We start from the raw sequence: 26,353 nt of genomic DNA on the forward strand, positions 1-26,353 counted from the left end.
ACCAAGGAACATACTGGGGAGAAACGCATGATTTCTATATTCATCCATTTTATGAATTCTTCCACAAGGCCAGTAGGATGGCTGACATGACTGGTTTGATTTTGGTAGTCACTGTGCTATTTCCAGTCAAAATGGAGTATCAGGGACTTGATTTACCCACACACCTAAACCACAACAAAATACAAACAACTGTTTCCAGACACTGGACAACAGACAGTGTAAGACAGTGATCTCTGAGAGAAAAATAAACAGGTGAGCTCTAAACTGCCCAACTTTAATGCCTGGAGAACGTTTCCAGGCCGAAGGACAGGGAAGGAGAAGGCAGATGGAATCCAGCAGTCTCCCTGAATCAAGCACAAAAGAACTAAGGGAAAGGGAAGTTAGGTGGCTAGAGTCACAGGGCAGAGTACCAGACAAGGGAGAGTAGCACAAAGAAGGTGAGCTCAGGAGAAATAGAGAAGGAGTGAAAGAAGAAAACTGTCAACCTGGAATTCCTGAAAAACAAACAAACAAACAAAAACCTTAGACCCAGAAAAGCTGAAACAAGTTTATCACCAACAGACCCTCACTACCAAAAACGGTAAAGGAAATCCTTCTGTCAGAAAGAAAATTAAACCATTTGGAAATCTGGATCTACACAAAGAGAACTGGAAATCATAAATATGTAGGTAAATAAAAAATAATTTATTATTTGTTTTTAAATCGCTTTTAAATAGAACTATTTAAAGGAAATGTTGAAGTATTTGAAGGTAAATACTTCAAAGTATTTGAAGGTAAACTGTGACAAGTTAATTATTGCATACTTTAAAGTAACTACTGAAAAAACAAACAAAACATACCCCCATAAAACTAATTATAATTAATAAGTTAACAAAGGAGATAAAATGAAATTATTCAAAAAAACCCCCCAAACTGTCAATCCAAAAGAAGACAGAAAAAGAAGGATAAAGGAACAAAGACCAGATGGGACAAATAGAAAGCAAATAATAAGATGACAGATTTAATCCCATCCATATCAACAATAACCTAAAATGTGAATGGTCTAATTAAAAAGCAAGGATTGGGCTTCCCTGGTGGCGCAGTGGTTGAGAGTCCGCCTGCCGATACAGGGGACACGGGTTCGTGCCCTGGTCCGAGAGGATCCCACATGCCACAGAGTGGCTGGGCCCGTGAGCCATGGCTGCTGAGCCTGCGCGTCCGGAGTCTGTGCTCCACAGCAGGAGAAGCCACAGCAGTGAGAGGCCCACGTACCGCAAAAAAAAAAAAAAAAAAAAAAAGCAAGGATTATCAGATTGGTTAAAAAAGCAAGACACAACTGCATACTACCTATAAGAAATCCATTTTGAATATAAAGACACAAATAAGCTAAAAGTGAGTGCTAACACTAGCCAAAAGGAAGCTGGAGTGGCTACAGTAATCAGATGAAACAGATTCCAGAGCAAATGAACTTGCAAGTGATAATGGTGGCCATTTCATAATGATAATGAGGCCAATCCATCAAGAAAGCATAACAGCCCTAAACATTTACGTACCTAAGAAAATAGCTTCAACAAGTATAAAGTAAAAATGATAGAACTGTAAGAAGAAACAGACACATCCACAATTATATTTGAGATTTCAACACCCGCTTTTTCAATAATCAATAGAACAAGTAACAGAAAATCAGTAAGAACATAAAAATCTTGAACAGTACCATCAATTTGACCTAATTGGCATTTACATTACACTCCACTCAACAAAAGAAGAATACACATCTTTACTAGGTACACATACAACATTTACCAAGACAGACCATATTCTGGGCCACAAAACAAGTCTCAATAAATTTAAATAGTTTTAAATCATCCAAAGTGTGTTCTCCAACCATAATGGAATTAAATTAGAAGTCAGTAAGAGAAAGATAGCTGGAAAATCTCTAAATATTTTGGAAGTAAATAACTGGTGTGATTTCAATAGTCACTGGACCACCTCTTTACTCTGAAGTGAGGTTTCCAAGTTTATGGACTGAAATGTGTCCCACCACACCTCCCCCGACCCCCAAACTCATATGTTGAAGCCCTAACCTCCAATGTGACTGTATTAAGAGACACGGCTTTTAGAAGGCAATTAATGTTAAATGAAGTCATCAGGGTGGGGCCGTAAACCAATAGGATTGGTGGCCTTACAGGAAGCGGAAAAGAGAAATCTCTCTACCTCTCTTCCTTCCCCTCCCACCTCCCCCCTTTCCAAGCACATGCACCAAGGAAAGACCATAAGGGCTTCCCTGGTGGCGCAGTGGTTAAGAATCCATCTGCCAATGCAGGGGACACGGGTTCAAGCCCTGGTCCGGGAAGATCCCATATGCTGTGAAGCAACTAAGCCTGCACTGCACAACTACTGAGCCTGCACTCCAGAGCCCAAGAGCCAGAACTATTGAAGCCTGTACGCCTAAAGCCTATGCTCTTCAACAAGAGAAGCCACCACAATGAGAAGCCCGTGCACCACAACGAAGGGTAGCCCCCACTCTCTGCAACTAGAGAAAGCCTGCGTGCAACAACAAAGACCCAATGCAGCCAAAAATAAATTAATTAATTTTAAAAAAAGGGGAGACCATATGACCACACATCAAGAAGGCATCCATCTACAAGCCAGGAAGAGAACACTTACCAGAAACCAAATCAGCTGGCACCTTGATCTTAATACTTCCCAGCCTCCTTAACTGTGTGAAAATGAAATTCTGTTGATTAAGCCACTCAGTCTATGGTATATTGTTATGGCAGCCCAACCTGACTAATACATCAAGGATAAAAGCCAGGAGTCTGCCTCTATATTTCCTGTTCTTTGCTGAAACTCAGAGGGTGTAGTCCTGCACCTTGTTCCAGATTTCTAGATAAGGCATGCTGGAGCCAGTGCCTAAAGCCTACATGTTCTCAATTAATAAAAGAGGGAGTAAAAATACCAGGCATAAATGGGTTTCCAGAATCCTTGCACTTGGAGAACCACAGGGTGCATGCCTGGTTTAATAAAGTGATACTCTATTTCTCATTCTATTGATACCATCAATCATGTGTGTATATACTTGCAGTTGGAAAGGAGAAATGGTAGTTAGTACTATGAATCCCTAGCAATTATAACTATCCAACCATCTTACATAATTGTCATGATGATCAGAAGTGAGGTATGCCAAACACTGATTCATTAAATTAATCTTACTCAAAGGAAAAAAAACCCCTTCTGTTCGAGGGCATGGCTACTTAATGAAGTCAAGGTGGGGGCAAGAGGAGAAAACTGAGAAAAGAGTGAGGAATAAGGGGAAAAGAAAAACAAAAGTAATGATAAATACATGTAGAATTCACTAAGTACAACATCATATTCTACTCCCCCCTACTACCTATACATCTCCAAACCCAAATCTGCTCTTTCTCTTGAGTTCCCTATATAGTCTAACATTATCGATGCTTAACTGCCCAAGCCAAAAACTTGGCAATGGAGTCCTATAAACGGCACCACCTAAACAGCTCTAGCCACTTTTCTTCCTCACTCTATGGCCCCTACCTATACTACCAATGGCCATATGGGGACTTCCCTGGTGGTCCAGTGGTTAAGACTCTGCGTTTCCATTGCAAGGAGCATGGGTTAGAACCCTGGTCAGGGAACTAAGATCCTGCATGCTGCATGGCGTGCCCCAAAAAATTAATAAATAAAAAAATAAAATAAAGAAACCGTTAAAAAATACATACTTTAAAAAATGTCCATATGTTACACACTAGTGTGTATAAAATAGATAACCAACAAGGACCTACTGTACAGCACAGGGAACTATACCCAATACTATGTAATAACCTATAAGGGAAAAGAATCTGAAAAAGACTATACATATATATATATACGTATAACTGAATCACTGTGCTGTACACCTGAAACTTATATGATATTGTAAACTATACTTCAATAAAAAATTTTAAAAAATAGCCATATGTTAAAAAATACCTCCTGTAAAATGCTATAAAAAATATATATGTATTTCACCAAGAGTGAACCCTAATGTAAACTATAGACTTTTGGTGATGATGTGTTGATATAGATTCATCGACTGTAACAAATGTACCACTGTGTCATGGGGTATTGATAGTGGGGGAAGTTGTGCATGTGTGGGGAACAGGGTGTATATGGCACTCTGTACTTTGTGCTCAGTCTTGCTGTGAATCTAAAACTTCTCTCTAGGGACTTCCCTGGTGGTCCAGTGGGTAAGACTCCGAGCTCCCGATTCAGGGGTCCTGGGTTCGATCCCTGGTCTGGGAACTAGATCCCACATGCATGCTGCAACTAAGAAGTCTGCATGCCACAACTAAGAAGTCTGCATGCCGCCACTAAGAAGTCCACATGCTGCAACTAAAAAAGATCCCACATGCCGCAACTAAGACCCAGGGCAGCCAAAATAAATAAATAAATAATTTAAAAAAATAAAACTTCTCTCTAAAAAAAAGTTTATTAATTAAAAAATATTTCCCTTCTATAAAATGCCAGAAAAATATTCTTGGTGGTTTTTTTTTACTTTCTGCAGATTTAAAAAAATAAAAATCAATACTGAAAATAATCTATTCACTTATCCCAAAATTGTACTTAAGAAGTTTCCCTCAGGAAGCATGAATTATGAAGACAAAAACAAAAATTACAGGGGCTTCCCTGGTGGCGCAGTGGTTGAGAGTCCACCTGCTGACGCAGGGGACGTGGGTTCGTGCCCCTGTCCGGGAAGATCCCACATGCCGCGGAGAGGCTGGGCCCGTGAGCCATGGCCACTGAGCCTGCGCGTCCGGAGCTTGTGCTCCGCAATGGGAGAGGCCACAACAGTGAGAGGCCCGCATACCACAAAAAAAAATAATAATAATAATTATAGTAGAAAGCAACAAAAGAAGCACAAAAGAAAATTATCAAATCTCAGATGAGCTATCACTGTCCCAGGATCAAAAAAAAAAAAGACGTTCTGTACAAACTTAAATTAACATAGTTCATGTTTTATATTAAAGCATTTTAATGCCTGATAAGTATGAATATACTTAAAAGTCTTCAGGGTCTGAAAAAAATGTGTAAGTTACTGAAAGAACTGAAATAATGTTCTGCAACATTATTTGCTATTTAATTTGTATTACAGGTAAGAAGTTAAGTGACTGAGGGAAGCACAGTTCTTATTATAACTGATATTCTCAAAGTCTACTGACAATAATATTGTTTCTCATATAACCTCTGGTGCTGAGCTTCTTGGACAAAATTCCCCTAGACTAGACTATTGAATACCTATGTTAAATTCTGTATTTTGAGAATATGCCAGAGTAAGAGTCCTTAATGAGCAGTACAGTGCAGTATATTGTATAATGATGGCTTTCAGCATTCTATAAATACAGCAGTCTTGGAAATATCAATTTAATGCCAGTCAGATTTGTTTATAAAAGAACCCACCTACAGGAAATAACTTAAATAAGTTTCACTTACAAACTGAAGACTGCTTGGACACCTTTCTCTGGTCTGTGGTTGTGGATCCATCATGCAATTATAACACTAGTATTTACAATGCTATAATAACAGCTGACACTTCCTAAGCTCTTACTATGTGCCAGATACTATGATGATTATTTTATCTTATTTAATCTTCACAACGATACTGAGAATACATCACACTGTTTTACCTCCAAAAATAGCCTGATTATATATGGAATGGTCATTCATATATAACCACTATTGTTAATTCATCAAATCTAAGATGTCATTCATTTTAAGATACATGACTATTTTATCTTTCATTAAGAAAGAAAAATCTGCCAATTTAACTACAGTGTGCATCAAAGTGTAAGAAACAAATTTCTTTCTGATTTCAAAGATTTAAAATATAGAAAATGTGCATGCTAAAATCAACCAAATATGGTAATCCTAAAATTATAAGTTTAATCAGAATCTGATTTAAATGCAGTATTTCTTAATAGACCTGAAAACAAAGTGAGCTAACTAACTGAATGTTTTTCAGCCTCTTTTGAGAAGAAATCCAACCTTGGAGAATGAAATCATTTCGCCAACAAATTTCTTAACTGAATGGGAAAAAAGAGAGAGAGCTACAGCTGCAGGTGTTCATATGAACTGCATTCATACTTTACGCTTATATATATTTTAGTCTAACTATGTACATTCATTATTCAAAGTAAAAACACCTTCATCAAAGTGTGTGTTTAACAGTGACTGGTTAATCTATATTGTAATAAAAGGGTGAAATAAGACTGGATATTTATAGTTTCGTGGTTAAGATCATGATTAACAGACAATCTGAATCCTGGTTCTGCTGCTAATAACGATGTAGCCCAAAGGAACTTATTTAGTCTCTCTAAACTTTACTTTCCTGAAAAATGGAGGTAATACCTATTTCATAGCATCAATGATTTCATGAGGTAACAGTATGTTGTGTTGGACAACATGGCATACAATAAGCAGTTTTATATAATACATAGTCTTACTGTTCCTTAATAAGCCAAAGTATCTGGAGAGAAATTTTCAATAGTTCTAGAATCTTGTGGTTTGGAATCCCAGCTGCACATTGAACAAACTGGAGAGCTTTAAAAACAAAGTATAAGACAAAACAAAAAACAGAAACAAAACCCAGGGACACATCCAAGACTGGATATTATATTCTTATAAAAGCTCCCTAGGTAATTCTAATGTAATTTTAATGCAACAAGGATTGAGAACCACTGCTCTAATTGGAAGCTTGAGGCTAAGCAAGGGGAGAAAATGAGGATATTAGGCAAGGTGGTACATGGAGAAAATAGTGGTGACATTCAAAAAGCAAGAGACCCGCTTTAACATATGTACACTGGAGTTACATTTTCAGTTATAGCTGTGAATTTTCAAATATCCATTTATAATATATAACTGAGGTAGAAGTGGTTCTCAGACTGGGGTCTGTGGACATTCTGGGGATCTGACAGCTCTTTCTCCAAATTTAACACGTGATTTATTTTCAATGAAAATCTCAAAAAATGAGCAAAAACCTAGCCTGGAACATCCTGGACAATGATAATCAAGGATTGCCTTATAATGTCAGTGCTATATTCATATGTACTATTATGATTTACATTTACAGTTTTGCTGGTGTTTAAATAACACGACTTTAACAGCTCTAGGCTAGTGAGAGAGGTGGACTTAACACAGATGATGTTTTTATATTGTGTGCAAAATGGTGGCCTGGGGTACCAACAAAAGTTGACAATGAGTCAAATGGGACAAGCAAATATCAAGCCACAGTACGGTAGGCACGTTCATCTCAGAAGGACTTGGCCCATAATACCAATCATGATAGTCCCATTTTGACCAGTAACTTTGTAACACATCATAATGATTTAAAGTTTACTGGTTCTACAGTTTTATTTGCACTTAGTTTTTAATTTTTAAAAACTTTTTAAATATTTTAATTTTATTGGAGTTGATTTACAATGTTGTGTTAGTTTCAGGTGTACAGCAAAGTGATTCTGTTATACAGATACATATATTCATTGTTTTTTAGATTCTTTTCTCATATAGGTTATCACAGAATATTGGATAGAGTTCCCTGTGCTCTACAGTAAGTCCTTGTTGGTTATCTATCTTATATATAGTAGTGTGCGTGTGTTCATCCCAAGCTCCTGATTTAACCCTCTCCCCCATGTTTCCCCTCTGGTAACCATAAGTTGTTTTCGATATCTATAAGTCAGCTTCTGTTTTGTAAATAAGTTCATTTGTATCTTTTTAAAATTAAATTCCATATATGAGCGATATTGTATGATATTTGTCTTTCTCTGACTTACTACACTTAGTATGATAATCTCTATGTTGCTGCAAATGGCATTATTTCCTTCTTTTTATGGCTAAGTAATATTCCATTATATATATGTACCACACTTTTTTAATCCATTCCTCTGTTGATGGACATTTAGGTTGCTTCCATGTCTTGGCTATTGTAAAAAGTGCTGCAATGAACATCAGGGTGCATGTATCCTTTCGGATTATGGTTTTCTCCGGATATATGCCCAGGAGTGGGATTGCTGGATCATGTGGTAGCTATTTTAAGTTTTTTAAGGAACCTCCATACTGTTCTCCATAGTGGTTATACCAATCTACATTCCCAACAACAGTGTAGGGAGATTCCCTTTTCTCCACATCCTCTCCAGCATTTATTGTTTGTAGACTTTTTGATGATGGCCTGCATTTAGGTTTTAAAAATCATTTTGGTTTTATAGTTGTACGAGGTCTATAAGAAAATTATACTGAGTTCAGTTTTCTACAATGTAATTAAAAAATAACTTATGTCAGCTGGTTCAAAAATTTTTTTTCCCTTAAATAGTTGTGGGGAGTCCTGGAAGAAAGACTGAATGGATTCAAATCTCAGTTCCATTATATAAGGAGGAGGCTTTCAACTTTTCATAAAATCTTTAAGATCTCTTTCTCTCTCTCAGGTATTATTCTGAAGTTGGCAAAAAGTCATACTTGGCACACCTGTCAGAATGGCTATTATCAAAAAGACAACAAATAACAAGTGTTGGTGAGGATATGGAGAAAAGGGGACCCTCGGGCACTGTTGGTGGGAATGTAAATTGCTGCAGCCACTATGAAAAACAGTATGGAGGTTCCTCAGAAAACTAAAAATAGAACTACCATAGGATCCAACAACTCCACTCCTGAGTATTTATCCAAAGAAAACAAACACACTAATTGGAAAAGATATATGCACCCCTATGTTCACTGCAGCATTATTTACAATAGGCTAGATATGGAAGCAACCCAAGTGCCCAGATGAATGGATAAAGAAGCTATGGTTTATATATACAATGCAATATTACTCACAAAAAAGAATGAAATGTTGCCATTGCAACAACATGGATGGACCTAGAGGGTATCATGCTAAATGAAATAAATCAGACAGAGAAAGACAAATACTGTATGATCTCTGTTACATATGGAATCTAAAATACAAAACAAATGAGCGAACGTAACAAAACAGGGTCATAGATATAGAGAACAAATTGCCAGAGTGGAAGGGGGTTGGTTGCCAAAGTGGAAGGGGGTGGGGGGAGAAAAGAAATAGGTCATGGGTATGAAATGTACAGTGTGGGGAATATAGCCAGTAACTATGTAATATCTTTGGTATGGTGACATATCATAGCTACACTTATCATGGTGATTATTTTGAAATGTATAAATACCAAATCACTATGCTGGTGCAACAGGAACTAATATAGTGTTGGATGTCAACTGTACTTCAAAAACAAAAAACTAATGCACTCATAGAAAAAGAGATCATTGTGGTTACCAGAGACAAGGGGTGGGTGAAGGGGGAATTGGAAGAAGGTGGTCAAAAGGTACAAACTTCCAGTTATAAGATAAATAAGTACTAGGGATGTAATGTACAACATGATAAATATAATGAACACTGCTGTATGTTACATATGAAAGTTGTTAAGATAGTAGATCCTAAGAGTTCTCATCACACAAAAAAGGGTTTTTTTCCCTGTTCTTTAATTTTGAGATGATGGATGTTCACTAAAGTTATTGTGATAATCATTTCATGATGCAGGTAAGTCAAATTATTATGCTGTACACCTTAAACTTATACAGTGCTGTGTGTCAATTATATAGAGAGAGTATGATCCTATTTTTGTTTAAAAAGAGTTTTAAGGGCTTCCCTGGTGGCGCAGTGGTTGAGAGTCCGCCTGCCGATGCAGGGGACATGGGTTCGTGCCCTGGTCTGGGAAGATCCCACATGCTGTGGAGCGATTGGGCCCATGAGCCATGGCCGCTGAGCCTGCGAGAGTTTTAAGACATCTAATATTATATATACTTACATGAGGACAGGAGAAAGAGTAAAGATACAAGCACAAAACTATAGATACTGTTTATCCCTGGGAAAGTAGGCATAGGAAGAGGTAAGGAGTTTTCCCTATTTGCTTATACACTTTTTGTTTGTTTGAATTTTTTTTCAAACACCATGTACTATTACTGTAATTTTTAATCAAATTTTTCAAAACTGGGGGAGGGGGCAGTGAGAATCAAATAAAGATACATGCCTTTAAAGGATTTTAAAATCACAGATAAGAAATACCTACCATAAAAACTAGAGCATTACCAACTTTTTACTTTGCTAGATATTTTTTAAAAGACTACTGAAATAGAGAACTCCTAAGATGACTAATTATATATAAAACTTTAAGACCTCTATCTTATATAAACTTTCCAAGACACAACAATATTATTTAATAACAGTTCAAATATATATACAGTGATTAAGGGAAAAATATTGAGTATCTACCATACACCAGTGTTTCTCAAATTTTAATTTTTCTAAATATTATGGTAGACAGAGTAATGACCCCCCAAAAAATGTCCATGTCCCAATCTCTGGAACCTGTGTATATGTAACTTTACATTGAAAAGGAACTTTGAGGATGTGATTAAGTTAATCTTGAGATGGTGGGGGAGGGGTCCCTGGATTATCCTGGTACGCCCAACATAATCACAAATCCTTATAAAAAAGAGGCAGGAGGTAGAGGTGAAAGATGATGCTACATTGCTACCTCTGAAGACTGGTGAAGGGGCCATGAGCCAAGGAAAATAGGAGGCCTCTAGAAAGCTATAAAAGTCAAAGAGACAGACTTTCCCCTAAAGCCTCCAGAAGGAGGAAGACAGCCCTCTGGACCCATTGTAAACTTCTGACCCCAGAACTGTGAGACCATGAATGTATGTTGTTTTAAGCCATAAAGTTGTGGCAATTTCTTACAGCAGAAATAGGATCCTAATACAAGTATCATCTAAGGAGCTTGCAGAAAATGTATATTCCCAGGTCCTACTCCCAGAGATTCTGACTCAGGAGGTCTGCATGTTTAATAAGAAAGCTCTATGCCTCTGATGCAGGTGATCTCTGAATCATACTTTGAGAAATAGCACTTTAGATCATACATCAAAATAAATACCTCACAGGTAAAAAGAATCACATCTAAATTTTAACGGGGAAAACTAGCAGAATATTCAATATGTATTTATTTGACCTGTGGAATAATGAGACCTTTCTCAGCTTGGCAAGAGAAAAACACACACAAAGGAAAATATTGGCAGATTAAAATGTTTTAAATCTAAATTATATATATTTCTTTTTATATTTCTTAAAGGTAAAAGGTAGAAGGGGACTTCCCTGGTGGTGCAGTGGTTAAGAATCCACCTGCCAACGCAGGGGACACGGGTTCGAGCCCTGGTCCGGGAAGATCCCACATGCCATGGAGCAACTAAGCCCGCAAGTCACAACTACTGAGCCTGCGTGCCACAACTACTGAGCCTGCGTGCCACAACTACTGAAGCCCATGCACCTAGAGTGCGTGCTCTGCAACAAGAGAAGCCACCGCAATGAGAAGCCTGCGCACCGCAACAAAGAGTAGCCCCCACTCGCCGCAACCAGAGAAAGCCCGTGCATAGCAACGAAGACCCAATGCAGCCAAAAATTAATAAAATAAATTTATAAAAAAGGGAAAATATTTCTATACTATATGGTTGACAAAGTGTTCCTATTTATATTATATTATTCTATATGCTATTTTAATTAAACTTACTATTTCAAAAGTTGAAAAGAGAAAGAATTCACATAAGGTGAAATAAAAAGAGTAAACACATAGAGAGGAATGTTTACTCTCTCTAGCAAAGAAATACCAATTAAAACCATGTTGAAAATCCATGTTTTATCTACTATAATAGTAAAGTTAAAAATAATTTTTTTAATTATCTATGAAAAATGGTTTGAGTGATGTTATGTCAACATGATGGAATATCCAACAGCCATTAAAATAATTATATTATTTAGAAAAATGCACTCAAAATCCATTAAGTTAAACAGCAATACATACAATATTATATTTAAGACTTTTTTCAATAATGTATAAACTGATATAAAGATGATCTGAAACAATGACAATATAAAAAACTATAATAAGTTTGCTAAAGTTTGCTAAAATAAGCTCTCTAAAGCTTCTGAAGATTTTTAAATACTTTACTTCTTAAAAGCAAAATTAGAAAGAAAAACAGTACTATCTATCTATCTTTTTACTTTCACCATCATTTCATAGAAGAAATAACAAAAATTTAACAGTCATGATCCAGAAAAAGGAGTCTCTCTTGAGAAAGGCTGCCATCTTTGCCATGGACAAATGAAAAGCTTATGTTAGACTAGCACAGGTCTGAGGACCAGTCTTTGGGAACCAACTACTACTACCCTGAAAACTACTGGACTTTAGGCCCTGTGTGAATAATAACCAAGAGCCCAACTACAGTTCTCTGGGGGTTCTTCTTCTTTCTCTCTCTACTGCTCCCACTTCAATCAGCCTGAGAAGCTTGTCTATCATTTGAAGGAGCAATGACAGGGAGGGTAGAGACCATGTTCCACAAAAGTGGAAAACTGCCAATTCTAAAAAAAAGGGGGCAATGGACCAGAAGTCAATGAGAAAGATAGCTTGCCAAAAAGAAAATGAGATGATGTAATAGCACCAAGAAAGAATACCCACTGGTTCCTTCAGTGATCCAACTGGTTGAAGCAGGGAGACAATGCCACCCTTTTAACCATTTGTTTGTTCAAGTGGATTCATTCATTAACCTCTGTGCAAATGTGGGGAGATCAATTATTTTGAATGGAAGTTGCAGTTTAGCTGTAAATGGCTATTGTAAAGATATCACCTTGCTATATACAAGGTTGGTAAGAAAAGAAACAATACTTTTTTCTCTCTAATTTTTTTCCTCAAAGGCAGTTTCATATTGCTCTATTTCCCCTTTAAAATGGGTAACTCTGCCAAAGACAGTATCCTTTGATAAAGATAATGATCAAGCAGGGGGATTTAATGCTAATATAATGCTTTTAATTAACGTTTTATTGGATAACTCTGTGGTCATTATCGTCAACTTCAATCAGCCAAGTACAGGATATTTCCTAGAACCAGATTAAACTGGTTTTAGTTCAGCCAGTATACACACAATTAGAACTATCATCAGTCGAGCATAGCTATTATCATCAAGCAATTATTTATTGTTATATTATTTTAAAATCATCTGTTTAGAAGATAAACTTGCCAACATGCTTTAATTCCATATTTAACTTAGATCTTTTACCTAAATTTTGATAGCTAAATAAATCTTAACACTAACATTTATACTTGTAACAGATCTTGAAATTGACAGATCTCTCAATAAAACAGAGGACAAATGAAAAAAATTTTATAATAACTTGCAAAAAGTATGAAAATGCTATACTAGAAGTCAGAAGATCTGGATTCTAATTTCAGCTTTGTCATGAACTGGTTCCAAGACTTTGGGAAAGGTCAGTTAAACACAAACTCACTTGTAAAATGAAGGAATGTGAAACTAGATGGCCCCTTCCAATTTAAATAATATCTGATTCTACATGTGCCAATTTTTGGAGTTATAAAATACTATCATCCCATTTACTGTCAGTACCACTTTGTCCACAAGCACAGACTGATCCTGGTACATCTAGCCTACCACAAACTAAAAATAATCATGGGGGTGCTGGTCAGAGTACAAAACTTGTCCCAACTACAGCTGTTTTTGCTTTCTGTGACTCAAAATCTTAGAATTATCTATGCCTCCTCCCTTTCTCCCGCCTCCAATAAGTAAAGTCTGACTGCTTCTATTAACAATCTCCCATATCTGATCCCTCACCATTCCCAGTTTGGCCAAAGCGTTGGTTGCATAAAGAGAAGCAATGAGAGACGAGGTAAAATAAGGACGCTATCTGTCATTAATGCCCTTTATGCATCCAATGGTCTGGCTCACCTGATCTTATTCTCTCCCAGAGCCACCTCAAGATATCCCACCCCTCCGTATTCCACTGAATCACTATAATTTTCTTGTTTCCAGCACTCCCCTCCTGGCAAGCCTCATAGCCCCACCTCGGTTGTTTTAATCATTCTCTCCAACTATTCCAGTATTCTTAAAGCCACACCATGGAAAAACTTTGTGGTAAGGAGGTGATTCATCCTTTGTGCTCCAACTCTCCTAATACTCTTACTGCTTTTCCATTCTTGATACCCCACTAATTTACCAATGAGTCCCAAAAATTACAGCTAGTGACTCAAAAATCACTTCAACTAACTTTTTTTTTTTTTGCGGAGCACAGGCTCCAGACACACAGGCTCAGCAGCCATGGCTCATGGGCCCAGCTGCTCTGCGGCATGTGGGATCTTCCCAGACCGGGGCACGAACCCGCGTCCCCTGCATCAGCAGGCAGACCCTCAACCACTGTGCCACCAGGGAAGACCTCAACTAACTTTTTTAAAACTGCATTTTAAAGGTTCAAATCTCACCATTTATACAAGCCTTCTAAAATATTCTTTGGAAGAGTTTAAAAATTTTCTTCATAAAGAATTTGCTATTAAGTTCATTCAAAATTAGATTTGTTTGTTACACTTGTGCATGGGTTTTTAAAATTACATTTTCTAACAATCTCTACTCTCATGAAGTTAAAAATTTAACTTTACCACTTGATCAAAGTTCTACAGATTAAAAGAACAGGGTATGATATGATCCGGCAATCCCACTACTGAGCATATACCCTGAGAAAACCATAATTCAAAAAGAGTCATGTACCACAATGTTCATTGCAGCTCTATTTACAATAGCCAGGACACGGAAGCAACCTAAGTGTCCATCGAGAGATGAATGGCTAAAGAAGATGTGGCACATATATACAATGGAATATTACTCAGCCATAAAAAGAAACGAAATTGAGCTATTTGTAATGAGGTGGATAGACCTAGAGTCTGTCATACAGAGTGAAGTAAGTCAGAAAGAGAGAGACAAATACCGTATGCTAACACATATATATGGAATTTAAGAAAAAAAATGTCATGAAAAACCTAGGGGTAAAGCAGGAATAAAGACGCAGACCTCTTAGAGAACGGACTTGAGGTTATGGGGAGGGGGAAGGGTGAGCTGTGACAGGGCGAGAGAGAGTCATGGGCATATACACACTAACAAACGCAGTAAGGCAGATAGCTAGTGGGAAGCAGCCGCATGGCACAGGGATATTGGCTCGGTGCTTTGTGACAGCCTGGAGGGGTGGGATGGGGAGGGTGGGAGGGAGGGAGACGCAACAGGGAAGACATATGGGAACATATGTTTATGTATGACTGATTCACTTTGTTATAAAGCAGAAACTAACACACCATTGTAAAGCAATTATACCCCAATAAAGATGTAAAAAAAAAAAAAAAAGAGGTAGAAAATCAAGCTACCAAAAAAAAAAAAAAAAAAAGAAACGAAATTGAGTTATTTGTACTGAGGTGGATGGACCCAGAGTCTGTCATACAGAGTGAAGTAAGTCAGAAAGAGGAAAACAAATACCATATGCTAACTCATATAGATGGAATCTAAAAAAAAAAATGGTTCTGAAGAACGTAGGGGCAGGACAGCAATAAAGATGCAGATGGAGAGAATGGACTTGAGGACATGCAGAGGGGGAAGGGTAAGCTGGGACAAAGTGAAAGAGTGGCATGGACTTATAAATACTACCAAATGTAAAACAGATAGCTAGTGGGAAGCAGCGGAATAGCACAGCAAGATCAGCTTGGTGCTTTTTGACCACCTAGAGGGGTGGGATAGGAAGGGTGGGAGGGAGATGCAAGAGAGAGGAGATATGAGGATATATGTATATGTATGGCTGATTCACTTTGTTATAAAGCAGAAACTAACACACTACTGCAAAGCAATTATACTCCAGTAAAGATGTTTAAAAAAAAAAAAAGAACAGGGTATGAAATAATGCAATGAGCTCTAGTTCAGCTTAAATACACAATTCTTCCCTAGGTCTTATCTCAGCTCATCTGGTCCTATTATACCTTCCCATGATGTTTTATTGTTTTTAGGAGAAGAGCTCATTGTACCTTATGCTTTTCCTTCCTAAAACTTAGCACAGATAAAAATAAATCACTATTTGCCTCTCTTCTCTAACCCACTAAGCTACATGAGAACAAGGACCAACTCTCTTACAGTTACCCAGCACAGCACTTAGCATGAAGAAGCTCTCAAACACTTGTTGAAATACTGAATGGTTAATGTTCCATCATATTTTGTTTTCTGCCTATTTCAGCTTATTTCTGGTTAAAGTGATAAAGGCTTGCTGTTACCCTTTCCAGATAATTATCATTTTATTCTTCTCTTGGATTTGACATTTTGCACTGAAATAGTTTTTGTGAGTTTTTTTTTTAATGCCCTTATCTATATAATTTTCTTAAACGGGACAAGGAAATATTTGTTTTTAAAATAAAGAAATTGCATTAGGTAATCACCACATCTCTAGCCCAGGACAAAAACATTTTCATTTTAAAAAATAAAAAAGAGAGGGGCTTCCCTGGTGGCACAGTGGTTGGGAGTCCACCTGCCGATGTGGGGGATGCAGGTTCATGCCCCGATCTGGGAGGAACCCGCGTGCCGCGGAGAGGCTGGGCCCGTAAGCCATGGCCGCTGAGCTTGCATGTCCGGAGCCTGTGCTCCACGACGGAAGAGGCCACAGCAGTGACGGGCCCACGTACCACACACACAAAATAATAATAATAAAATAAAATAAAAAAGAGAGAGTACTTTCTGAGTTCTAATTTCCATATTGGTTATTGGAATTTCTAGGCCTCAACAGTCTTTTAAGGGATAACAGAGAATTCATCATACCAACCTATTGATTGCTTATGTGATGAGTTGGGGGCAACTTAAGCTCTAGAAAGAAAACTGTATTTTAAGTAATTTAAAGACTGGCTATAAGGTAAGAGTGGAAAAAAGAGGTATCTGCATGTCAAAAAATTCAAGTGAAATCCAGCTCTTCTCCAGAAGGCAATGGGAGAATGCCTTCAAGTAGAGGACAGTCTTATGGAGCACATTCAGATAGTCTAATTCAGGGTGAGGCCTGATAGATAATAAAGGTGTTACTAGAATGCTTAGGTGGGAACTCAATCTCAGATATCAGAAAAAGCTCCCAGAAGGCCTGATATTTCAAATGAAAGAATTAGGGAATTCCTTGGTGTTCCAGTGGTTAGGGCTCGGCGCTTCTATTGCAGGGGGCACAGGTTCGATCCCTGGTGGGGGAACTAAGATCCCGCATGCTGTGTGGCACGGCCAAAAAATAAAAAAAGAAAGAAAGAATTAGACCTAGTCAGTGTTACTGAGGTGTTCTTTTGTTTTGCCTCCTTAAGTTCAGGCTGCCAGAACTGTGCTTTTAGCCACGTATCATAGATGCACAGGCACAAACTTAGAGCTACACAGATTTTATTCATTTCCTTTTTACTTGCACTGACCCTATTTTTTAATTTCTCTGTGCTCTGTGTAAACCATTAAGCCTAATTCACCACTTTTTCAGGGCCTGAAAATCCTCAAGTAGAAAATATTGTCCTTTCCACTTTTGTAGGAATATTCCTATATTCCCATATAGGGTGTTATCACTCCATACCACATGCAGAAAGAACCATGGGACAAAAAAGCTGAGAAAATACTGCCACAAAAGGAAACAAAGTCCTGGGCTTCCCTGGTGGCGCAGTGGTTAGGAATCTGCCTGCCAAGGCAGGGGGTCATGGGTTCGAGACCTGATCCAGGAAGATCCCACATGCCACTGAGCAACTAAGCTAGTGTGCCACAACTACTGAGCCTGTGTGCCACAACTATGAAGCCCGTGTGCCTAGAGCCCGTGCTGCACAACTACAGAAGCCACCGCAATGAGAAGCCTGCACACTGCAACGAAGGAGTAGCCCCTGCTCGCTGCAACCAGAGAAAAGCCCACACGCAGCAACGAAGACCCAACGCAGCCAAAAATAAAATAAATAAATTTATTTTTTTTAAAAAAAAGGAAACAAAGTCCTGTCTCTCAAAACCACAAGTTCTAGATTTAGCTATACACTCAAAAGATGACCCTGTGCTAAAAAAGCAACAATCCACTATTCTAGTTCTGTTTTGTTTTGTTCCAGCTTTCCTAATCCCAGATAACTGGCACATAACTTTCCAAAATTACTCTCAAGCTTAACCTAATTTAGTCTTTCTTACATTTTTATCTCGTGGGAATATGGTTACAACATAGGCTGGTCCCCAAAAATACATCCTGTCCTTTCAACCTCCTTCCCTCTACCACATGCATGATTCCTACTTTTAAGTACTCTTAACATTCATATTTTCCACTGACTGTGTGTTGGTATGTGTGAACCCTAAAACTCCAGCACAAATAAAAAGTGGATAGAGAGTTGTTTTTAGTTAAGAGTTGAAAACTTGCACATACACACTAAGATCAGTTCTGCTCAGTTCTCTTGAACAAAGATGGAATTAGGTAACATCTGTTGCAGTGGACCTGTCATCTCTAGGGCAGAGCTATTTCTGGAAGAGCATCCAGGTAAAAGCCTAAGGCCATAGGAGGTGTCTTCTAGGTCTCCTGTTATCTCAGTCTGCAACTCAGAGATGATATGTAGGTGCTGGGGACCTAGATATTACATTCCAGGCCTGGTCCTTTTGTACTAGCTTCTTTACCAGAAGCCCATCCAGAATATAGGAGTCAGCGCAGGAATATGGGGTACTCCCTAGGACAAATCCATTTGCAAGAGTATTAATGTACAGAGTACATGATAGAACATTTTCCCCCTCCTCAGAAGTTACAAAACAGCATCCCATGTTCACTACTTAACACTTTGCTCGTATACATATCCTGAAGTTCTTATCCAGTTTGTTTTAAACCTCAGTTCTCTAAAATTAATGCCTTTATTCTCTGACTAAAGGCAAATTATGTTTAACAAGATTTCTTAACTTAAGAGAATTTATGAACCTCTGGATATTTTCCACAAAATTATGTATGTATATACACAGATGCATTTTTTTTCCTAGCAAGAGGGTTGATACTTTTCAGCAGATTCTCAAAAGGGTTAGTACCCTAAATGAGAAACAATGACATAGAGCAATCTTTTTTTTCTTTTTCTGTGTGGACATTTTTCAGAAAAAAATGATTTAAGGTAAACAAATATACCAATGCAATGCAATCAGGTAAAATCAGGATACTTATTTCTAAAAAGGTTCTCCTACCCTTTTTGTTAGATGTGAAATAGTCTCTGGACCCAATGCAGAAGCCACTTGGGCAGTACCACTGAATGCATTGACAGTGAAAAAATGGAGTACACTTGCAAGAGACTGTCTTTTCTTTACATTTGCTTGTTCTCTAATCCTCAGTAAGCTAAACTTTATCTTCAGCAAATTGGAAGACTAAATATGTTTGTGTTGGCTTCCCTGGTGGCGCAGTGGTTAAGAATCCGCCTGCTAATGCAGGGGACACGGGTTCGAGCCCTGGTCCGGGAAGATCCCACATGCCGCGGAGCAACTAAGAGCCTGTGTTGCGCACCTACAGCCGTTTCTCCGCAACAAGAGAAGCCACCGCAATGAGAAGCTTGCGCACCGCAACAAAGAGTAGCCCCCGCTCGCTGCAACTAGAGAAAGCCCGTGTGCAGCAACAAAAACCCAACAGAGCCAAAAATAAATAAATAAAATAAATAAATTTATAAAAAAACAATAGTTTACATAAGAATCACAAAATCTTAGCATTTGATGAAAATATGAAAACCAGGATGGGAACCCAGATTAACCCTCTCTCCCAAAATAACTTAAAATTATCACCACCCAAAGCAATGAAAATACTGTGCTCAGCTGAAAAGAATCTGAAATTTTGTGTACTTATTAAAATGACAAAAGAGCATTTTCTGAACATTTTGGCTTAGAAGTTTGAGTTTTCAAATTTTAGCCCTACACCACCAGATTTTTATTCTGTAAGTTCTTATATTTCAAAACTGTTACATTCATCACGTATGTGACAATATTTAATTTCTGGCTTCCAGACAGCTGGCTTGTCCCTTGTCATCAATGAGTGGTAAATACAAGGTCACCCTTAGCCCAATCCTAGTTGAGGAATTCAAAAGAAAAGTTAGAAATGAGTTACTTCCCGGTAAACAAATCCCCAGTGGATTTACCAACTCTAGTCAGTCAGCCCAGCACTTGTGGGCACTTGTATGCACACACAGGTGTGCACACACACACACACGCACACCAAAAATAACACTACATCAAACAAATTTTTTTCTGCCTTCTCTTCTTCATTTATCTTCCCATTTACTCATTATTTCCTTGCCATTATTGACTATTATCTTTCTTCAGAGGTTTAGTCGCATACCTCCCTATCAGCCCTGCCCTTTCTTCTGCCCAAATCCCCAAACTTCCACAACTTTCTGGGTCATAAAGTAAATTGAGACATCTGCATAAAAGTATATCTGCATATGTGAAATTTAGAGGGAAAAATATAAAAAACTATACTTAAAATTCTCAGAATTTAAAAATGTAGAATAATTTTAAAGAAAAGAGAATGGTTAATATTTAGCAAAAAAAATTATATAAATAACAATGATTGTAAATAACTGGCGGAGTTCCCCTTTCATACTCTGGATGACAAGATGCCTACAGCAAAATCTGAGGCCCAACTATGTATGACCCTTAGGGCCCGGCTATTTTTTCTACCCTATCTTGACTACTTCCTGTAATTTATAATTTTAATGTCCCTGTGCTTATCATAAACCTTATAATTCAAATCCTTTGATGTTCAGAAGTCTTTAAATGAGTAAAATAGAGACCAGTGAGCAACAAGGCAACATTTCCAGTTTCTCAAGTAACAGTCATCATACTACCACTTATAACTCAGCCTCACCACAAAGGATTATATAATCAGATTCAAGCAGTACAGTAAACGACTATGTTTTTTAAAACTTGGGTCTTTGATTTTAGATACAACGGCATCTGAAGATTTAAAAAAAAAAGATTTACTATGCTCTTGCAAAAGCAATATAGTTTATGCAATAACACTGTTACAACATGAAAATGCTTGATAAAATGCTGTTAAGAGGCATCTGGTGGCAGGGTCTGGGGAAGGGGCGGCAGACGCCACGTCGGGCCACGAAAGTGGCAAGAAGAAGCCCCTGAAGCAGCCCAAGATGCAAACCAAGGAGATGGATGAGGAAGATAAGGCATTCAAGCAGAAACTGAAGGAGGAGCAAAAGAAACTCGAGGAGCTAAAAGTAAAGGCCACGAGGAAAGGCCCCCTGGGCACAGGTGGAATTAAGAAATCTGGTAAAAAGTAAGCTGTTTCTAGACTCCACGTATTGTGTCCAGGCAAGTTAATGAACAACACACACACACATACACATGTGCACACAGCAGCAGCAACAACAATCTATGGGGTGGGGGGCAGGGGTAAGAAATGAGAATCTAGATTTGCTACCATATATTATCAAATATGTCTACTTATCAAAAAAAAAAAGTAAGCTGTTCCTTGTGCCTGAGGCAATGATGATCCTTAATTCCATTCCTGTTTAAACATCTGGATTAAACATCTGGATTCCCTGCCATAACATCTGTTGCCACCTATAGCTAGAATGAAGTGTTGTCTTGAAACCTATTGTACATTTAAGAATAAACTTTTGTAAAAAAAAAAAATCATTAAAAAAGAAAGTGCTGTTAAGACAAAACTTCCCTGCCTAGCTGACTATAATAATCAAATCTTTTTTGGATTCAGAACATGAACAAGTGATGGAATTTCTGCAAGAAGGAGTCAAAGAAACATTGTATCATAGAGCACTTAGAGCATACCTGTAGGAATCAAACGTTTGGGATAATACTTGCTGTAGGAATGATTTTTCACAAAAGACCAAAAGAGAAAGAAATACTCAGATTGTTACCCCTTCCCAGCCTGAAATTTTAAATTACAGAATTTTTTTTGAAGAACTATAAATGAAATACTATTTTCATATTATTGCCTGGTTATTTAAGAATAAACAAAAAAAATTATTTTATTTAAAATAAAATCTGTTACAGCAATCACACTGCATCTGATAAATATAAGAACTTCTATTTGCTACTGTATCAAGTGGCTAAGAGAAAAAAGAAATCACTATTTTTGAGAACTGAAGTATTTTTCTATTTTCAAGTACAAAGAAGTATAGTTAATTTAAAGATTTGGCACAGAATAAGACAATTAAAATTCTATTGTCAAATAACAGATAAATTCAAAGAGTTGAAATATGCTAGCAGTGTCACTAGCCTTGACCAGAGGAACTTTCAGATGTGTTAAGACGTGTAAGAACCATCTTTAGGGGCTGAGCCCAGGAATAAAATCTGGGATTCTGCCAAGACTATTCCTCCTGCAACACAAGGCAAAGCTTTTGTGTGACACAACAGTAGATCCAAATTTCTTGCCAATATCATGTACCTTTATTTTTGCAGCATATGAATGAAATCACCCTGCTCTTGGAAAGTCTGTTAATTCTTAAGAAATAAACCAAGGAAAAGGGAGTAGTAAACCAGTTCAAGCAACATTTTGGCTTTTGTGGTTGTATATTAAAAAATAAGATAGTAGTTGATGAGAGTGATAGCTAAAAAAAAATGGAAACTAGATTGACTTCCATGTGGTTAGAGCTACATTTGATGAACTTGGGTCTACTCAGCATACCTCTGCCTCCCATCCCTGCCCTTCTCATAGCTCCTCTTCTGCAAATGAGTGCTTTATATTGCAAAGGCCACCAAGTCCAAAAACTATAATAGCTTTCCTTATTTTGCCATAATTTTTGTAACTCCTATCAAGTTCAAGTTTGGGGGTACACGTAACGAAATGAAAAAACTAAGAAATGCCAGTCTTTTAAAGTTTAGCAACATGTAGGCTCACATAAAACACTTTTTTAACGTTTAAGGCCAATTTATTTTGTAAATTTTCACCTCCTATTTGAAATCCTTAACTTACTATAAATATATATGTATCTTTAAAAATGATCAGTAATGGGCGCAAAAGCATGAAATGTATTTTGAGTTCTTTTCAAGAAAAGATATATCTCTCCTCTCTTATAAAATAATGCTACCCCTTCCTAATGACAAGCACTTCTTGAAGAGAACAACAATATCAAAACCAATCCTATTCCAAAATATATCATTTGTAGAGATAAAAAATAAAGCTTGAATATTAACTTGGAATTTATATTATATTAATTTTATTCAGACATAAGTTACCTAGTGAATTAAAAAGGAGCCACTTACACAACTGGGTGAAACTGGATAAGCAAAGAAAATTGTTCATAAATGGGTAATATACTAATTAGTATTCTGTTCTGCTTTAATTAATTTAAAAGAATCATTAGCTAAATCAACTACATAAAATATAATTTCACAGTATTTGAAATTATGTAAAACTTTTCTTTATATCTAAGATATTTTAAAACTTGCCTATAATTAGTTGGATAAACTGGTTTTTCCAGATCTCATAAACTGTAACCCATATTCTGTTCAATTATTACAAAATTGAATTAGGTTCAATTTAATAAGACTGTACTATATTTGCAGTATTAACTAAGTCAGATATGGAATTATTATATTTAATTAAGGTTTACTTTAATTTTAAAATATTATCTTAAACATTTCTGGTTTGTCTTCAAAATCCTTTATTTTTTCAGTTTTCTATATGGACATTTAATAGAACATGCCACTACCTTTGCAGTTGGATTTTACTACTATCCTTTATCTGAACTGAGAAGTACTAGCCAACAGATCAAATAATTAAGAGGTTATACAATTTGAGGTAGCATCTTCACAAATCCTTTATAGAAAGACACCATGTCAAAAGTATGTCAAAATTCTCACTAAGCTAAATTGTGACAATCTCTGTCAAATTCAGAAACAATGAATTTCAGTTAAAAATACGTAACTTATATTAAATACATTCTCCTTAACAGCTTTTATTTTAAAAACACCTCCTACCCCCAAGTACAGTTAATACTTCTGTCTAAACCTCATTCTCGTCCCAGTTTTCTCATTTTTATCATATTTTTTCCCCATTAAAGTAAGCATATTGTATTTTGGTTTCTTTTCTCCCTACTCATTGTTCAGATCAGCATTTTAAAAATCTTTTAAGCAATGCTGTTCAAAGAAAACAGGCTATATGAAGCTAAAGAAAATTCCCTAAGTTCAATGTTTTTCAACCTGAGATCATTTTCCTGGACCTATTTATTAAAAATCCACGCAAATCAAACACTACAACTGTAAACAGCTACAGAAAATTGGAAGCTTAAAAATAAAGCCGTTGAAAACACTTCATTACACACCTTCTCTGTGAAGCCCTTTGTTTCCACTGAAAACCATACTGGAATCCTTGTGTAAAATAAGTTGCCTTCTGGCTGTCAATAGCTATACAGTCAGTAACTGAGGGATCCAGATGTCTGCAGTGGTTAAAACAAATGTTCAGCAGTGGGTGCTGATTCCGCTTCCCTCTGTGTAAGGTTTTTCACAAAGGCAGCAGAGTAAGAGCTCACATAGCAACAGCACTCATAGCTGATTGGATGGAGGATACGCTCTGCCGCCCCTGCTCGCTAGGTCCACTACAGCTTCCTGTCTGCTTGGCAGCGGTATCTTGTTGTCTTTGCTCCTCTTACCAACTCAGCTGTGTTTAGGCAACGTGAAAGGAAAGATCAGGAGAACGATAATGACAAAGTATTCTAGCATGAGCCCCTAAAATGTGCATCTCTGGGTGCTTTTAAAAAGGAGAGAAATTCATAGGGCAAACATTTACTTCAGTCAGTGTTTCACATAAAACTGAGGACAAAGAGGGGTAGTGGAGGGAATCAATTTATTACTTCGCATTTCAAGTAAATCAGGCTCTACCAAGTGAAACCCTCTGAAAACAAAGAATACAAAAATTTTCGACAATTAGGATAAAGCATCAACCTCCATCTACCTAGAACTATGAATTACTTTACAACAAAGTTCACAAATTCCAAGAAAATCACGCAGAACCAGTTAGATAGTTAAAATGAGACAGGGCCTAAAAATAGTCCTCCCTCAAATTTATGCAGTGCCTTTTAAGAGGGCAAGAAAAATTGAGGTTAACAGATTGCTTAGAAAAAGATTTTAAAAGGAAAAAATAATTGCTTAATAAACTCTGACAACAATAAAAGATTTAACTAGGTATCTGCATTAATAATATCTCTTCTTACATAAACGACAATGACATAAAATATAAAACAATGACACTGAGCCTGGATTAATTTATTTTCTCTATCATAAAAGTATCTGGAGACAGGAAGGCATAGGAATTTTTTTACCCCTAGGTTTCAAATACTGGGCTTCAATGTACCAATCTACACTATCTCCACAAGCTTTAACAACAAAAACAAAAATCCATCCCTAATTTATGAAGATGTTTGGGGGAGTCAATGCAAATGTAGTAGGAGATAAACAGATATGAAGAATCGGAAAAATTCCTCATTTAGGAAATATTTCCCTTGAACTTCACACAAGCTAGGATAGTGTTTTTCAAATTTTTAAAGCAATGGAACCCTTTTAATTTGCATTCTTCCAATAAAATGCATTATTAGTGGTGGCATTAGGATTTCTATACAGGAGGGGTTTGTGGGAGTAGGCAGAGGCAACAGCAGAAGCATGCTGTTTATTACTCAGATCTTTGTTTATGTGGAGTGTCTTGTGGGTAGGGCAGAGAGGCTGATGGAAATGTTGGCACTACTAAAGCACCCCATGAGCACCATGAGGCTATTTTTAAATGAGAGGCTACAAACAACACTGCAGTTTCATATCAGCCCCAGAATCTACAAAATTCCTACCCTTGAAAAAGCTTTTAGGATCTCTGGAGTTCTACAGTATACAAACAAGAGATATAACCTGTAAGAGTTAAATCTTATTATTACCTTAGGTAAGGAAAGAACCTGATCCTTGCCTCCACAATTAGCCAGAGGGAGAGCTGCTAAGCCCTCTGAGAAATAACAAGAGAGAAGATGTGTTTAGGAGCACAATAACCGCTGAGCTAAGTGACTCGCAGAAAGAATGGCATAGTAGAGAGAACAAGGACGCTGGAGTCAGGCTGACCAACCTGGGTTCAAAATATTAATCTGCCATTTACAAACAGTAAGACACTATACAAATTACTTAACCACTCTGAGCTTCAGTTTTTTAATCTATAAAATGGAGTTAACTCACAGGACTATTGTGAAGGCTAAGAGGTGCTCTTTGCCAACCAGACTGCTTTTTTGGTTACTAAGTCTCTTCAAAACTTAGGGTCTTTGCAAATACTATTCTTCTTTTGCTACGACTGGTCTCCCACAACCCCTTCCATTGATAAGTCTCCATTAAATTTCTCCTCCCCAGGGCAGCTTTCTGTGAGCCAAGACTAGTCTCAGGCTCCCTGTACTTTTTTCTTAGTACTTAGCTCACAGAATGTTAAATAATTATTTGCAAAAAGACTGGTTGGACATTCTCC

The 26,353-nt window shown here is 37.2% G+C and overlaps 2 protein-coding genes across 8 annotated transcripts in view; one reads left to right on the forward strand and one right to left on the reverse strand.

Annotated features, from left to right (window-relative positions):
* ATOSA (atos homolog A) overlaps positions 1-26,353 on the reverse strand; it is an 87,941-nt gene that overhangs the window by 38,010 nt on the left and 23,578 nt on the right. Inside the window, exon 1 of one of the 7 annotated variants that reach the window (XR_009540718.1) lies at positions 24,189-24,319. The exons of 4 other annotated variants lie outside the window; for them this stretch is intronic. Coding sequence is in view for 1 of the 3 variants with exons in the window: in XM_060150257.1 (XP_060006240.1) it covers positions 24,189-24,225 (37 nt within the window). In the remaining 2 variants the exon portion in view is untranslated. Of the gene's footprint in view, positions 1-24,188; positions 24,320-26,353 lie in introns of those variants that run through there. 2 more of the 7 variants (XR_009540716.1, XM_060150257.1) reach the window with 2 other exon arrangements.
* LOC132507754 (translation machinery-associated protein 7-like) lies at positions 16,881-21,185 on the forward strand. The gene is made up of 2 exons (XM_060127702.1): positions 16,881-16,935; positions 20,962-21,185. Exons 1-2 carry the CDS (start codon positions 16,881-16,883, stop codon positions 21,180-21,182), a joined length of 276 nt encoding a protein of 91 aa, XP_059983685.1. The 3' UTR covers positions 21,183-21,185.

This window comes from Lagenorhynchus albirostris, chromosome 1, assembly GCF_949774975.1.
Source record: "Lagenorhynchus albirostris chromosome 1, mLagAlb1.1, whole genome shotgun sequence".
Lineage (NCBI taxonomy): Eukaryota > Metazoa > Chordata > Mammalia > Artiodactyla > Delphinidae > Lagenorhynchus > Lagenorhynchus albirostris.

Bases quoted from the DNA above. Each gene is read 5' to 3' on its own strand.
- LOC132507754 (XM_060127702.1), top strand. From the start codon at position 16,881: ATGCCTTCAAGTAGAGGACAGTCTTATGGAGCACATTCAGATAGTCTA. The intron at 16,936-20,961 runs GTGAGGCCTGAT...ATCTGGTGGCAG, and splicing joins TTCAGATAGTCTAATTCAGG to GGTCTGGGGAAGGGGCGGCA.